The sequence below is a fragment of the Taudactylus pleione genome, unplaced genomic scaffold, assembly GCF_031769625.1.
Source record: "Taudactylus pleione unplaced genomic scaffold, aTauple2 ptg000435l, whole genome shotgun sequence".
In the NCBI taxonomy this organism is placed as follows: Eukaryota; Metazoa; Chordata; class Amphibia; order Anura; family Myobatrachidae; genus Taudactylus; species Taudactylus pleione.
The window spans coordinates 1,653,633-1,670,450 of record NW_028284837.1 but is presented as its reverse complement, the minus strand read 5'-3'; the positions used below and the strand labels follow the sequence as shown (position 1 = coordinate 1,670,450).

Genomic DNA, 16,818 nt, shown 5'->3' with positions numbered 1-16,818 from the left:
CCCTAAATTTATCCTAATAGCTGAGTCTGTGTGGTCCTACCTCACCAAAAGTTGTCACTTTCACTTAAAAATAGATGATATTTATAATAGTAGGATGTTCTATATATATATATATATATATATATATATATATTAATTGATTATACTCGGTGGTGCTTTCTAAAGTTAGTGAATCCGCCAAATGTTCTTTACACTCCATAGCTGCATGTTTAAGTAATAACTCTAATGGTGAATACAGATGGGACTATCAACAATGATAACGATATCATTGTTAGATCAACGATCGTGGGTCCCTATAGTAACCTGGTCGATATCGACCAGGTTGGCCTGCATGCATGGGCGATGGTCGATATCGACCATACGTGCCCGAGCATCGCAGGTCATTGGTGGACAAAAAATCACGATATGAACAATAACGATATGATTGATATCGTTATCGTTCATATTGTCCATTTAAGTCGTACCGTGTGTACGCAGCTTAAGGTCTTAATATTCCTAGCCTATATCTTTATGCTATTGGAACCAATCAATTACTGAGAGACACTGAGAAAAATTACCATGCAAGAACATAAAATAATATAAAATTCTTGTTCCAGGCACGATTATCCAGTCCTAAGTATTAGGCTGTAGTGTGTGTTATGTATTACTATGGCTCAGCAGCAGATCGTTCACAGTGTAACCAATAAATTGTCACTCATACCACTTTCAGACAGAAAAATCCCCAAAACCCGGGTTTTTCCAGTATCGTTCAACCCGGGAAGGACCCGGGAATTTGCTCCTAAACACCTTTCACATAGCACATAATTCCCTGGAAATTCCTGGGTCGACCCCTTTCACACAGAACACAGATTATCCCTGCAATATACTGTGTGTCATAATAAATGGACTGTTTTATGGCACACAGAGATGAGGTCATGAAAGTGGGTGGTGACTGCTCACTGCATTGCATTAACCATGGCTGATGAGTTACTACACAGTAGCCAAGTGCTCCTCAGTTATTGCTGTTTTACACAGCAAATGAAAGCGTGATGCAGGTGCTTACACTGTGCTACCTGGCACAATCTTATGCCAGGAGGAGAAGGGAGCAATTTATGGTGGAGAGGACTTCTAGTCGACGCAGGCATTTGCGGAGAAGGAGAGCCCTGATTTTGGTCAGCATTATGTCCACACTGAGGCTTACCAGTGCGTCTAATCGCTCATTGTGGACCAGAGACCGTAGGCATGGAGAAGCTTTCTGGGCAACTGTGGAAGCTTTTGCAGCAGAGCAGTGGATGGTACACTTTTGTATGTCGCGTGGGACCTTCAACTACCTGTTGGAACTTCTCATCCCAGCACTCAGCAAGGGAAGCACCAACTACCGCAAGACCATCAAGCCATGCAGGAGACTGGAGATTGTGTTGTGGTGGTATGCAACCCGGGGGAATACTGTACCATCTCCTGTTTGTTTGGTGTTGGCATTTCAATGGTGTGTGTGTTAGTGCGGGAAGTGACACAGGCATTGTTGGAGACCCTTTACCACGGCTTCATCTCCTTACAACAAGGTGATCGGCTGGATGATACTATCAAAGGATTCCTGCAACGTGGATATCCCTAGTGTGGTGGGGCCATAGATGGAACCCACATACCCATTATTGCCCCACAGAGAACCCAGCGGATTACCACAACCGTAAAGGCTGGCACTCTATCATCCTGCAGGCTGTAGTGAACCATAAGTATTGGTAAGTTGTATGTTACGTTCTAAAGTGAGAGATATGTTGGGCCCATAATATGTATTTATTATCCACAACTAAACATGTACAAATTAGTTTCACAGATGTATGTATTGGCTGGTCTGGCCGTGCACATGACTCATGTATACTTGCCAATTCTGACTTGTTCCACATTGTGGAGGAGAGGCAAGATGGATGGCTGTTCCCTAGAGAGGTAAATTGTTCTCTTTTGTTTCCTTCTGTGTACGATCAAAATGCAATATATTTCAAATTTGGTACAGGGTTGCCCTATATCCCAGCATACCCTGTTACAGATTATACCCTACCAACATATAGAGCAGGTCTGGGGAACCTGTGGCTATCCAGCTTTTGTGAAACTACACATCCTAGCATGCCCTACCACAGTTCTCAATCTTGGCAAAGCTCAAACTATGTTAAGGCATGCTGATGTGTGTGGCTGGAGAGCCACAGGTTAGCCAGGTGTGATATACAGATTGCCACGTATATATTCTATATATATATTTTTTGTTTACCTTTACAGAAATCCAAATTTGTAGATGGGGTGGAGATCCCGATCCACATTATTGGAGATGCTGCGTTCCCTTTGAGGCTATGGCTCAGCAAGGGCTTCACTCAACATTTCCTACTGTCTCCAGAAAAAGTACAGTTCACCCACACTCTTAGCTCTGCCAGGATGGTGGTGGAAAACGCGTTTGGAAGACTGAAGGGGCGTTGGCGGTGTCTACTGAAGTGCAATGACATTTCCCTCACCCTGGTACCTGATGTGGTTGCTGCTTGCTGCGAGCTTAACAAAGAACACTTTTTACCAGAGTGGAATGTGGTGGACTGTGACCTATGTGATACTCCTTTAGAAGCAGCAACCTATGAGGGTGATCCAACTAGTGCCAGTGCTGAGGTCATCCGTAACACCCTCACTGGAAACTTACATACAATGACACAGTAGAGGACACAAGGGTTGTCTTGCAAACAAATTTTTGTTTTATTTGTTAGGCTCATGTTATGCACATGTTATCTCACATGTAACACCTTCAGTATTAATTCTTTACATTTAAAGTGCTTCTTTTATTATTGAACAAATATGCATTAGCCTTTAACAACATGACCTTAATGCATTCAACAATTTAAATGTGTATACAGAGAATAGAAGAATAGGTTCTGCTGTCATGGAATTCTAAAATATAATAGGGGAGGCACCCCAACTATTAGAACTGTGTTTCAGGCCCACCCTTTGAAATGACACATATACAGTATACATTTGGTAATATAGCGGCCACACATGGCAGAAAGCTCTAGACTGGCCTGTTAAGTGCAGTATACAAATTATTAACTACAAAACAACAATATTTCTTTGGCACATTCACCAAATAGAAGACGTAATGTGTGTATATTGTAAATTATGTACACCACCATATACAGTAGCTGAGTTAAAGGGCGCCCACACATTGCCCTGAGCTCTTGCTAGGCCTGTTAAGTGCAGGATATACAAGATTGTCAAAAAAAACAAACTTGAACAAAAAAGAAACATAAACTGGATAGCAAACATGAAAAACATATTACAAGTCTACAACTGTATGTAGGCAGTGCTGACAATAGTGCTAAGTGGACTGTTTTGATTAGTGCCATCTGAATAACTATGCACTCTGCCATTTTGTGTATTAATCCCCGAGCCATCTGCATATGTATGCACAGTGCCATATTGATTAGTATTTCCTGTGCCGTCTGGACTATTATGCACAGTGACATGTGGAGTGCTAGGCACTGTGCCCTCTGGACTGGTATTGGCATGTGGACTGCTCTGTACAGTGACATGTGGATTACTATTCCCTGTGCCATCTGGATAACTTTGCACTGTGCTATGAGGAGTAGCATGAGGTGGATTGGAGGGGTTACTTTGCAGAAATGGTAGCCCTCTGCTATGCTGTTGGTAATTTCTAATAGGACCCTCAGAGTACTGAGGAGGATACATTAAGGTTGTGGAGTTATGGAAGGACATCTGTGCCTCTCTGTTTTCACGTGAAATTTGTTCGTGTAGACCAACGAGCTGACTGACAAATTAATTTTGTAACTCTCTCTCATTGTCAAAGAAGTGCTGGAGTCGGGCATCCTCCTGTGCCTGGAATTCAGCATCGGAATCTCGCAGCTAATTTACCAGGATTCTGGTCATTGTGCGCGTTGCTAGTTTTTTTCTTCCGCTCTGGTACTTGAAAGACTAGGAATAGAAGAAAAGAATAAATACATTTACAAATTAAATCAAAGCAGTGATGTCAACATATATGTGCTTGCGGCCTACTGCACACTAGCTTCACATTGCAACAGATACATTACATTGAGTTTGGATTTCAGCATAGTAAAATCAGCATAGTCATACTATAATGACAAGTCTATACAGGACAATGTTAACATTCCCAAAAATTAATAAGTGGGTGTATAGTAACTTACTGTTCCTGCGCAATGTCGGAGTCTCAGTCTGGGCAGGAGTTGGCATCCCACTCGCACTGCTTCCACTCGCCTCAACCACACCCTCAAGTGTATTGGTGTCTGGGACCCCCATGGCAGCCATTGGATCTGTGTCACTTATCTCTGTGATGTCATCAAAGAGTATTGGTGGTGTCATTGGGCAGGATTGGCTGTTCTCTGGGTTAACACTTCGTGAAGATGCACAACTAGACGATGATATGGCAATGGGATTAACCAGTGCAGAATTGCCAAAGATTTCATTACACTGATCGTAGTAAACCCATTCCATTCTGGCAGCATCACTTTTCCGCCTGTTATGGTCGTGAACTTTGTTGTAGTATTTTGCGTAGAGCTTTCAGTTTGTTCACTACCTGCTGCTGGGTCCGCACAATGCCCCTTGAGGTGAGGATCTTAGCTATGTTTGTGTAGACTATTGAGTCCTTCACTGTGCCACTGATCTGTTTGCGGATCTTCTCCTCCCTCCCCTCTGACTGCCAGCAGCTCACGGATCTCCTCTTCCTTCCAGTGCACCATGTCTCTCTCTCTATCTCCTTTTCTGCAGCACAACTGTGACATCAGACGCCAGCGCCACTGCCCCGCTCGCTCAGCCAATCAAGGAGACCCAGCCGCTCAGCCAATCAGCCTGTGCACTGCCATCTCAGCCAATAAGCGCTGTTTACTATGTCCGGAGTAGAAAAACCCAGGTCAGCGCCTTTCAGACAGCCACAAACCCATGTAAGACCCTGGAAAAACCCAGGTAAATACCTGGGTCGAAGTACCGGGAATTAGGTACCGTGTTGACCCTTTCAGACAGAAAAAAAACCCGGGTCGACCCGGCTAGAGCTGGAAAATTACCGGGTTCTTTTCTCTGTCTGAAAGGGGTATCAGTTATCTTCCTTCCGTGTATCCAAATGTTGTTGCTATTTCACAAACACTAATAACAATCTCTCAATCGATACATGTAATGGTAGCTGGTGCTGCCGTGTGATTGTCACTGGAAACTGACACATAGGACCATATACAATTAGATGCAAAAAGCCGAGATCCGCGATAAAGTATCGCCAATTACGTCTTTTCTCGTGGCGGAAATTTACAAGTAAAGTCAATGCAATGTAATAGTCGAAAAAGATTTGCCTCTGAATAGCAGGAGAAAATAAGTGCAACATTTTTATTTTGGGGTGCAAAGGTGGGGAGCCCACTCAGGAGCCTAGGAACAGCCTCCCAAAGGACAACTGTGTCAAGAAATTTCCAGGAGAAAACTTAAGAACACCCCAAAAAAGTACTTTTATTTTGGGGGTGAAAGAGTACAAAGTGGGGAGACAACTGCAAAAACTAGTGAAATAAGGTTCAGGGGATGATCTAAGAAGGGACCAAGTGGTTTGGGGGTTGCAAGTGCTTTCATGATGGAAGAATTTCACTTTTATGAAAACTTCACTTTAGAGACATTAAAATTTGCTTGCACCCATTTTCAGGTACCCCAAATTTGACAGGACTACTTATTTTCTCCAAAAATACTGCTTAATGCCATTCTTCACCACTTGTGCAAAAACACTAATTAGAGGCTAGTGAACCAACTTAAGTACCCCAAACAATTTATTAGGACTATTCGGGCACTACTACATTGATCCCCAATGTTAGTGCGTCTTTTTTGGGGGTTCAGGCTTATTTCCCCGATTCTGCCACCACTTTCTGACTGTTCTGATCGCTATTTTCATGTTTTTTGGAATTGAATACGGCGAATAGCGGGGACACACATGATAAGTTTCCGTGTCCAAAAGACATGTAGGTGAAAAGTCCGGCAGGCAAAACTAATTGAATACTGCCCATATAGCTGAATACATATTCTTTGCTTAATACAATAATAATATTAGGTAAATAAACAACGAAGTATAATAACTATTTGCTGGGGATATGTATATATCAAGATCATTTCCAGTAATCAGTTATTACTAAATGTAATGCCTACAACAGCTGAAGGCAGAATCCACGGCATTAGAAATCTCTACAGTACTGCTGTCATCGAATTCAAAGGGCAGAGGTTCTAATTCACACTGTTTATCGCTAATGAATCAGATGTATCATGTTCAATTACACGATCATATAACTGTCTTACAATATTAGCTTGTTGTATATTGATAATTCTTTAATAAATGTAATCATGCATCAGTTGTATTTGTTACAAGCATACAATTTTTTGAATCACGGACTGAGGGCCTGATTCAGAGCCGCTCATAAGCGGCCGCTCATTCGCTCCGAGCGATGTTCGCACAACTGCGCATGCGTATGGGTTGTAATGCGCATGCTCCAACCAGTCATTGCGGTCGGAAATCGTGTGCTGATAAAACAGTGAGCGGCTGCTAATTTGAGTGACAGGATGAGGCGTTTGTGGGTGGTAACAGGGGAAGGTCCTTGAAAACGGGGGAGTGGCGATCCGAATGCAGGCGTGCCAAACGGTCAAAACGGCGTTTTATGGGAGTGCATAATTAGTAAAGGAGCGTCATCGACCACGTCACTTGGTTGTCTTTTAGCCTGAACTGCTCGCAGTGATAGCAGGAAGTAAATCCTACCACAAGCACTGCGAGCAGTTCAGATGCCTTTCGATGTTCCCGATTAATCTAATAAATACAGGAGATGAAGTATGATGCGAACGGCAAAGGGGCATCTTTACAAAAAAGCGAGCGCATTTTTCAGGTCTCGCTCAGACATAGAGGCGTCAACAGACCGCAAAGAGCGCGCTCAATTTAAATATCCGGCCCCTTTTTCAGAATGAGCATCCGCAAATAGCATCCGGGTCTGAATCAGGCCCTCTGTTATTTCTTTCATAGCATAAACAGCAATGCCGGTATTTCCACAGAGGTTTAGTTACATCAGCGTGGTGTTTCCACTTTTGGATAACATCACAATTTGTGTTCTACGCATGTAGGGAATAGTGTTTGTTACAAGCGTGTAGCACTCTGAGGGGCCCTTTATCAAAATGTATTTGAGGTAAAATCCCAGAGGTTTACCTGAAATACTAAATATCCCCCGGATGCACCACCCCCTGTAGTGGCCGGCAGCTCTCTGGAGACGTCGCAGGGATGGGCTCCTGTCGGAGCCCGTGCCCCTGCATGTCCCAGATGATACATCTGGCCGAAGAGATCGCTTTTTGCAATGCGGTCAGGGGTGCTACTGGCATGCCCTGATCGCGTTACAAAAGCGATCAGTGATAAATGGACCCCTATGTCAAGGACGCTGCTAATCACCTAAATGAGTACATATGTCAATATTATTTGTTAGAGGCATACAGTTCCCTGAGTCACGGATTCTGCTCCTGGCTTTGTAACTTATATGGCAGTGCCGATATCACCACAGAGGCTCTGTTACATCCGCGTAATATTCACACTTTTAGATACCATCACAGTTAATTTAATACACTTACAAGGAATAGTGTTAGTTAAAAACATGCAGCGGCCTGAGTGATGGACGCTGCTATTAGCCTATGCGCATTTTACTTATAGCTTCGTCAAGGGCAAAACCGAATACTGGGTTGAATGTGCTTATATCAAGGTAAGTGACCACAAAGTGGTAAGCCTTCTGATTGACAGCGCTCACAGCAAATGGGACTGTGTTGTCACTTATATATATTTATATAATATATATTGCTATATATATATATATATATATATATATATATATATATATATTAGGGGTGTGCACCGGCCACTTTTCGTGTTTTGTGTTTTGGTTTTGGATCTGGATCTTTCTTCGTGTTTTGGATCTGGATTGGTTTTGCCAAAACCACCCTTCCGTGTTTTGGGTTCTGGGTTTTGTGTTTTGGATCTGTATTTTTTTGAAAAAAAGCATAAAAACAGCTAAAATCACAGAATTTGTAGGTTTTTCTGCTCCTATGCTATTATTAACCTCAATAACCTTAATTTCCACTCATTTCCAGTCTATTCTGAAAACCTCACACCTCACAATAGTGTTTTTATGTCCAAAAGGTTGCACCGAGGTAGCTGGATGACTATGCTAAGCGACACGAGTGGGCGGCACAAACACGTGACCCATCTAGGAGTGACACTGCAGTGGCAGACAGGATGGCAGTTAGAAAAACTAGGCCCCAAACTGTACATAATGCAAAGAAAAAAAAGAGGTGCAAGATGGAATTGTCCTTGGGCCCTCCCACCCACCCTTATGTTGTATAAACAGGACATGCACACTTTAACAAATCAATCATTTCAGCGCCAGGGTCTGCCACACAACTGTGGCTGAAATGATTGGTTCGTTTGGGCCCCCACAAAACAAGCTGGCAATTAATGTGTCCCTGCACAAACTGGCTCTACGGAGGCAAGATGTCATCCTCATCCTCCTCATCCACGGATTCCTCACCCTCTTCAGTGTGTACATCCTCATCCTCACAAAGTATTAACTCGTCCCCACTTGAATCCACCACCACAGGTCCCTCTGTACCTTCTGGAGGCTGGTCTCCCTGGAAGAGCTGATAATTCATTTTGATGAACATCATCTTCTCCACATTCTGTGGAAGCAACCTCCTACGCCTTTCGCTGACAAGGTTCCCGGCTGCACTAAACACTCTTTCGGAGTACACACTGGAGGGGGGGCAACTCAGGTAAAATAGAGCCAGTTTGTACAGGGGCCTCCAAATTGCCTCTTTTTCCTGCCAGTACAGGTATGGACTGTCTGACATGCCTACTTGGATGCTGTCACCGATGTAATCCTCCACCATTCTGTCAATGGTGACAGTATCATATGCAGTGACAGTAGACATGTCAGAAATTGTTGCCAGGTCCTTCAGTCCGGACCAGATGTCCAAACTTGGTCCTGCCTGCCCTGCATCACCGCCAGCGGGTTGCTTAGGAAACCTAAGTTTTTTCCTGGCAGCCCCAGTTGCGGGAGAAAATGAAGAAGGAGCCGTTGACATGTCACGTTCCGCTTCAGCTGACAGTGTGTTCACCAGCAGGTCTTTGCACCTCTGCAGGCTTGTGTCGGCCGGAAAGAGAGACACCACATAGGCTTTAAACCTAGGATCGAGCACGGTGGCCAAAATGTAGTGGTCTGATTTCAACAGATTGACCACCCTGGAATCCTGGCAAAGCGAATGAAGGGCTTCATCCACAAGTCCCACATGCCGAGCGGAATCGCTCCGTCTTAGCTCCTCCTTCACTTTCTCCAGCTGCTTCTGCAAAAGCCTGATGAGGGGAATGACCTGACTCAAGCTGGCAGTGTCTGAACTGACTTCACGTGTGGCAAGTTCGAAGGGCTGGAGAACCTTGCACAACACGGAAATCATTCTCCACTGCGCTTGAGTCAGGTGCATACCCCCTCCTTTGCCTATGTCATAGGTGGATGTATAGGCTTGTATGGCCTTTTGTTGCTCCTCCATCCTCTGAAGCATATAGAGGGTTGAGTTCCACCGCGTCACAACCTCTTGCTTCAGGTGATGGCGGGGCAGGTTCAAGAGTGTTTGCTGGAGCTCCAGTCTTCGGCACGCAGTCGCTGAATGGCGAAAGTGGCCAGAAATTTTTCGGGCCACCCAAAGCATCTCCTGCACGCCCCTGTCGCTTTTCAGAAAATTCTGCACCACCAAGTTTATTGTGTGAGCAAAACATGGGACGTGCTGGAATTTGCCCAGATGTAATGCCCGCACAATATTGGTGGCGTTGTCAGATATCACAAATCCCCAGGAGAGTCTAAGTGGGGTAAGCCACTGGGCGATGATTTCCCTCAGTTTCTCTAAGAGGTTGTCGGCGGTGTGCCTCTTACTGAAACCGGTGATACACAGCGTAGCCTGCCTTGTAACGAGCTGGCGTTTCTGAGATGCTGCTACTGGTGACGCTGCTGCTGTTGCTGCGTAAGGTGATACATCTACCCAGTGGGCTGTCACAGTCATATAGTCCTTAGTCTGCCCTGTTCCACTTGTCCACATGTCCGTGGTTAAGTGGACATTGTGTACAACGGCATTTTTCAGGACACTGAGGACACTTTTTCTGACGTTTCTGTACAGTCTCGGTATCGCCTGCCTAGTGAAGTGGAATCTAGACGGGATTTGGAACCGGGGACACACTACCTCCATCAATTGTCTAAATCCCACTGCACTAATGGTGGATACCGGACACACGTCTAACACCAACATAGCAGTCAAGGCCTCAGTTATACGTTTTGCTTCAGGATGACTGCTGTCGTACTTCATCCTCCTCGCTAAGGACTGTTGGAGGGTCAATTGTTTAGTAAAAGTAGTGGTGTTCCTACTTCCTCTCTGGGATGATGAACGACTCCGAGCAGCAGCAACAGCAGCAGCGGCAGCAGTAGGCGTAGCAATGCAGGATCCTCCGGAGGAATCCCGGATAGGAGAGTCAGTCATGCCAGTGACATGGCCTGCAGGACTACTTCCGATCCTGACTAAGGAGGAAATTGACGAGGAGGGAGTTGACGGTGTGGTTTGCAGGCGCTTGGATACAACAGGACAATGGGATTTAGGTGTCCCTGGACTGCTTACGGTCTTAGCCAAAGTTTCTGAACTTGACAGTAACTTTTTATGAACGCGCTGCAGGTGCCGTATAAGGGAGGATGTTCCTAGGTGGTTGACGTCCCTACCCCTACTTATTTCACCTTTACATATGGTACATATGGCAAGACAGTTGTTGTCCGGATTTGGATAGAAATATTGCCAGACTAAAGAGGTGGAATGTTTGGTCTTCTGCCCAGGCATGACCGTGATGGGCTTTTCATCCCACGGACAACAACTGTCTCCCCCGGAGCCTGATTTAAACAAACCACATCACCATCAGAATCCTCCTCGCCAACTTCCTCCTCAGCGCCAGCTACACCAGTATCCTCATCCTGTTGTACTTCAACAGTGACATCTTCAATTTGCATATCAGCAAGTGGACTGTGGGTGCTCCTTTCAGCACTTGCAGGGGGCGTGCAAATGGTGGAAAGAGCCACCTCTTCCCGTCCAGTGCTGGGAAGGTCAGGCATCGCAACCACCACCACACTTGGACTCTCCTTGGGGATTTGTGATATCTTCTTAGAAAGCACAGTTCTTCGCTGTGCTTTTGCCAGCTTAACTCTTTTGATTTTTTTAGTGGGAGGAGGGCTTCCATCGTCATGGGAAGCTGAACCACTAGTCATGAACATACTAGGGATCGACCTTAGCCGTTCCTTGCCACTCCGTGTCGTAAATGGCATATTGGCAAGTTTACGTTTCTCTTCAGCTGATTTAGATGTCTTTTTCAAGGTCATTTTCCTGAACTTTGCCATTTGGGATTGTATGTGCCCTCTACTATGACAATGGGCATCGGCCTTGGCAGACGACGTTGATGGCATGTTATCGTCTATGTCATGACTAGTGGCAGCAGCTTCAGCACTAGGAGGAAGTGGTTCTTGATCTTTCTCTATTTTATTTTTATCGGAGAAAGTTTGGTCCTCCATTTATGTTATATCAATTTGATATATACGTGCGGCTAAACACAGAAAATATTTTTTTTTTTGGTTTGGACAGGAGTGTACTTTCGGGGGTTACAGCACCCTTAACGGTCAAGCCAGCCGGTCCTTTACTTATGACACAGGCGCACGCTTGGCACTACTTTGTTGATGCACGTACGGCTACTGCGCACACAATTCACAAACACAGAAAATAATTTTTTTTTGGTTTGGACTGGAGTGTACTTTGGGGGTTACAGCACCCTTTAACGGTCAAGCCAGCCTGCCCTTTACTTATGACACAGGCGCACGCTTGGCACTACTTTGTTGATGCACGTGCGGCTACTGCGCACACAATTCACAAACACAGAAAATAATTTTTTTTTTGGTTTGGACTGGAGTGTACTTTCGGGGGTTACAGCACCCTTAACGGTCAAGCCAGCCGGCCCTTTACTTATGACACAGGCGCACGCTTGGCACTACTTTGTTGATGCACGTGCGGCTACTGCGCACACAATTCACAAACACAGAAAATAATTTTTTATTTGGTTTGGACTGGAGTGTACTTTCGGGGGTTACAGCACCCTTAACGGTCAAGCCAGCCGGCCCTTTACTTATGACACAGGCGCACGCTTGGCACTACTTTGTTGATGCACGTGCGGCTACTGCGCACACAATTCACAAACACAGAAAATAATTTTTTTTTTGGTTTGGACTGGAGTGTACTTTCGGGGGTTACAGCACCCTTTAACGGTCAAGCCAGCCGGCCCTTTACTTATGACACAGGCGCACGCTTGCCACTACTTTGTTGATGCACGTGCGGCTACTGCGCACAAATTCACAAACACAGAAAATAATTTTTTTTTTGGTTTGGACTGGAGTGTACTTTCGGGGGTTACAGCACCCTTAACGGTCAAGCCAGCCGGCCCTTTACTTATGACACAGGCGCACGCTTGGCACTACTTTGTTGATGCACGTGCGGCTACTGCGCACACAATTCACAAACACAGAAAATAATTTTTTTTTTGGTTTGGACTGGAGTGTACTTTGGGGGTTACAGCACCCTTTAACGGTCAAGCCAGCCGGCCCTTTACTTATGACACAGGCGCACGCTTGGCACTACTTTGTTGATGCACGTGCGGCTACTGCGCACACAATTCACAAACACAGAAAATTATTTTTTTTTTGGTTTGGACTGGAGTGTACTTTGGGGGTTACAGCACCCTTTAACGGTCAAGCCAGCCGGCCCTTTACTTATGACACAGGCGCACGCTTGGCACTACTTTGTTGATGCACGTGCGGCTACTGCGCACACAATTCACAAACACAGAAAATAAATTTTTTTTTGGTTTGGACTGGAGTGTACTTTCGGGGGTTACAGCACCCTTAACGGTCAAGCCAGCCGGCCCTTTACTTATGACACAGGCGCACGCTTGGCACTACTTTGTTGATGCACGTGCGGCTACTGCGCACACAATTCACAAACACAGCAAATAATTTTTTTTTTGGTTTGGACTGGAGTGTACTTTCGGGGGTTACAGCACCCTTAACGGTCAAGCCAGCCGGCCCTTTACTTATGACACAGGCGCACGCTTGGCACTACTTTGTTGATGCACGTGCGGCTACTGCGCACACAATTCACAAACACAGAAAATAATTTTTTTTTTGGTTTGGTCTGGAGTGTACTTTCGGGGGTTACAGCACCCTTAACGGTCAAGCCAGCCGGCCCTTTACTTATGACACAGGCGCACGCTTGGCACTACTTTGTTGATGCACGTGCGGCTACTGCGCACACAATTCACAAACACAGAAAATAAATTTTTTTTTGGTTTGGACTGGAGTGTACTTTCGGGGGTTACAGCACCCTTTAACGGTCAAGCCAGCCGGCCCTTTACTTATGACACAGGTGCACGCTTGGCACTACTTTGTTGATGCACGTGCGGCTACTGCGCACACAATTCACAAACACAGAAAATAATTTTTTTTTTGGTTTGGACTGGAGTGTACTTTGGGGGTTACAGCACCCTTTAACGGTCAAGCCAGCCGGCCTTTTACTTATGACACAGGCGCACGCTTGTCACTACTTTGTTGATGCATGTGCGGCTACTGCGCACACAATTCACAAACACAGAAAATATATTATTTTTTTAGCACTTGGGGGGAGCACCCCTGATGGACAGAGCACCCCCTGGACAACACTACAGCACCCCTTTAGGACTGGGACACTGCACAGGACTTTGGAGTGGACACAGCCCCTATGGAGAACTGACTGCACAACACAGTCCAGCCAGCCCCTATGGACTTTGAAGTAGTGGACACAGCCCCTATTAACAACAGCAGCACAGCACAACACAGCCAGCCCCTATGGACTTTGAAGTAGTGGACAACAGCAGCACTACACTACACTACACTACACAGCCCTAACTCCCACCCTCCCTCTTCACTGTCCACAGCCGAGTGAGAAAATGGCGCCGACGCGGGTACCTTATATAGGATCCAAAACCCGCGAGACTCGGAAGGCGGGATGATGACGTTTTGCCTCGATTTCAGATCCGAGTCAGGCGGGAAAAGTCGAGCCTGACTCGGATCGGACTCGGATCGGGGGGGCTCGGGGGGGTTCGGATTTCAGAAATCCGAACCCGCTCACCCCTAATATATATACTGTATATACACAATATAAATGCTTGCTTATTATTTAATTTTACTTTTAATTTTAGTCATATTATTTTGTCATATTTGAAACATATATGATATATGATACAGTGAAACAGATCATTAATATAGAGACTGTGAGAAAATATCTGTGAATCCCAGAACAGCAGAGGCACAGCATTACCCTCTGAAATAGCGACTGTTACCTTTATGAATGCACAAGCCAATTAGCATATACATCTGACATAGATGCCCCCTTGCAGTATTAATAGGGGCTTTGCCCTTTTTGGATGAGATACAATTTCACTTGTGATTACTGTTGTTGTTTCCTTTGGATATAACTAATAATTATGCAGTAAAATATAACCTGCAATGTGAATGTAATTCATGAGAAGAGCAGGGCCAAAACTAGGATATCCGTCACCCGGTGCAAGGTAGCAATTTTGTGCCCCCTCCCTTCCTGTACCTGGATTTTGTCCTCGCTCCTCCATAAGGCAGTGCACTAGTCAAACGTCCCTGGTATAGTGACTTACATTATTCCACACACAATCATGCCCATTACACATTATGCCACACACTATAATGCCTATTACCAAAGTGCCACTTACATATTTGCCTGACACCATTTTATGCCCCACAGTAAGGCTTCTAATTACTTTAAAATTACCTGCTCATTGTCAGGGGTTTTATGCTCATTGCCAGGGGGTTCCATGCTCATTGCCAGGGAGTTTCATGCTCGTTGCCAGGGGGTTTCATGCTTGTTGTCAGGGCTTTTAATGCTCGTTGCCAGGGGGTTTCATGCTTGTTGCCAGGAGGTTTCATGCTCGTTGCTATGGGGTTTATGCTCATTGCTATGGGGTTTATGCTCATTGCCAGGGGTTACATGCTTGTTGCCATGGGGTTTATGCTCGTTGCCATGGAGTTTCATGCTCATTGCCAGGGGGATTCATGCTCATTGCTATGGGGTTTATGCTCGTTGCTATGGGGTTTATGCTCATTGCCATGGGGTTTATGTTCATTGCCATGGCCAGTCCACATGGAATCTGCTGAAAATGACCATCCAAAAATGGCCGCCACCAAGGAGGAGACAGACACCAGAGGTCCAGTACGGACCTCTAGCATCTGTCTCCTTTTTGGCGGCGGACATTTTTGCAGTTTTCTAACTCTGCAGCCCCCAAGCCACCATGAGTCATCCCTTTTTCACCCCCAGCATTCCAGCACCCGGTGCACGTGCACCTCTAGCCCCCCCCTAGTTGTGGCCCTGAGGAGAGACAAGCTGAAGTATCATATCTGTGAACAAGTCTTGGGTCTACTACTCCTGTGGTTCTATCTTCATTGTATGCTTTGCAGTAAAGATGACCTTACAAAAGTCCAGCGCTATCTGAGAACCCAGTAGTGATTCTCTTTTGATTTATTTATATGAATTACTAATGCAATAGCGTTCATGTGCTAAATTTGAGTATTCATATATTGACATATAGATTATGCTATAACTCTAATGGCTTCATTATTTTACAAATGGTTATGAGCTACAATTAAACCTTGAGAGCTCTATGAGAATAGCAGGCACAAGCAAGCACAGCTTCAGTGACAGATTAGTACAATCTATAAGCATCCCTAAGCCATTATATATTTATTGAACAAATCCAACAGATATAGGACCTCATCCAGAGCTGCTCGCAAAATGTGAGGGCTCGCTCTGAAAGAGGGCGGCCGCTTCTATGTTCAGAGCCGGCCTCCTGGCCGCTCACTAGGCTGAGGGTGAACACCCAGAGCTTTAGCGAGCGGCCAGGTTAATGGTCGCGATGGTCAAGACCATCGTGGTCATCAGGGTTTGTGACGAGACCCTTGTGGTAGGGTCTCCTCTACCGCAAGCCCCAGTGAGCTTTTGGCAGGCATTCCGTCGGGAATGCCTCCTTTTGGCTAGACACCCCCACACCCTGCCTACAAAATGGTGCGAGCTGTCGATCACCATAGATAGCCGCCCCTTTTGTCGTGAGCCCGGGAGGGAGAGAATTTCTCTCTCGCTCCGGGGCTTGCGCAGGCACAGTGCGGCCACTGCACGTGCGCAGGGCCTCAACATCGACCCACTTGCGAGCGCATAGGCGCTTGCAAGCGGGTCTGAATGAGGCCCATAGTGTGCATGATTATTATATATATGCCACATAATAAACACATTGATTATTGTATCCTCGGAATATAAGAAAGCTTTCTATAAATATACTGCTATTTGAAAATCTAGTAGTGATGCTATCTAGATTTATTTTAAGAACCAATAAATAGTTAAAGTGATCCTTTCTAGATCTATTTATAGGAACCAATAGCTCAATGGTTGTATTAAGGCATATATGATACTATTTGAATTCCAATTGAATTTATTTCCATACTTGGTTCTGAGTTGAATTAATCCTTGATAGATTTATGAGCAATAGCAAGCAGGAGACATCGTATACCTAGTGCCTGAATAGCACAATTTATAAGTATTCTTAAGCTACCACATGTTTTTTGAACAATCCCAATATTTGGAATCAGTATGATTATGGTTCAAATCCCGACA

General features: G+C 45.2%; 1 protein-coding gene across 1 annotated transcript; it reads left to right on the top strand.

The window, feature by feature from the left end:
- Positions 1-1,028: 1,028 nt before the first annotated feature.
- On the top strand, positions 1,029-2,673 carry LOC148505885 (uncharacterized). The gene is made up of 3 exons (XM_088447602.1): positions 1,029-1,405; positions 1,806-1,923; positions 2,251-2,673. Exons 1-3 carry the CDS (start codon positions 1,029-1,031, stop codon positions 2,671-2,673), a joined length of 918 nt encoding a protein of 305 aa, XP_088303728.1.
- The last annotated feature ends 14,145 nt before the right edge of the window (positions 2,674-16,818 follow it).

Bases quoted from the DNA above. Each gene is read 5' to 3' on its own strand.
- LOC148505885 (XM_088447602.1), top strand. From the start codon at position 1,029: ATGCAGGTGCTTACACTGTGCTACCTGGCACAATCTTATGCCAGGAGG. The intron at 1,406-1,805 runs GTATGCAACCCG...TGTACAAATTAG, and splicing joins CTGGAGATTGTGTTGTGGTG to TTTCACAGATGTATGTATTG. The intron at 1,924-2,250 runs GTAAATTGTTCT...TTACCTTTACAG, and splicing joins GATGGCTGTTCCCTAGAGAG to AAATCCAAATTTGTAGATGG.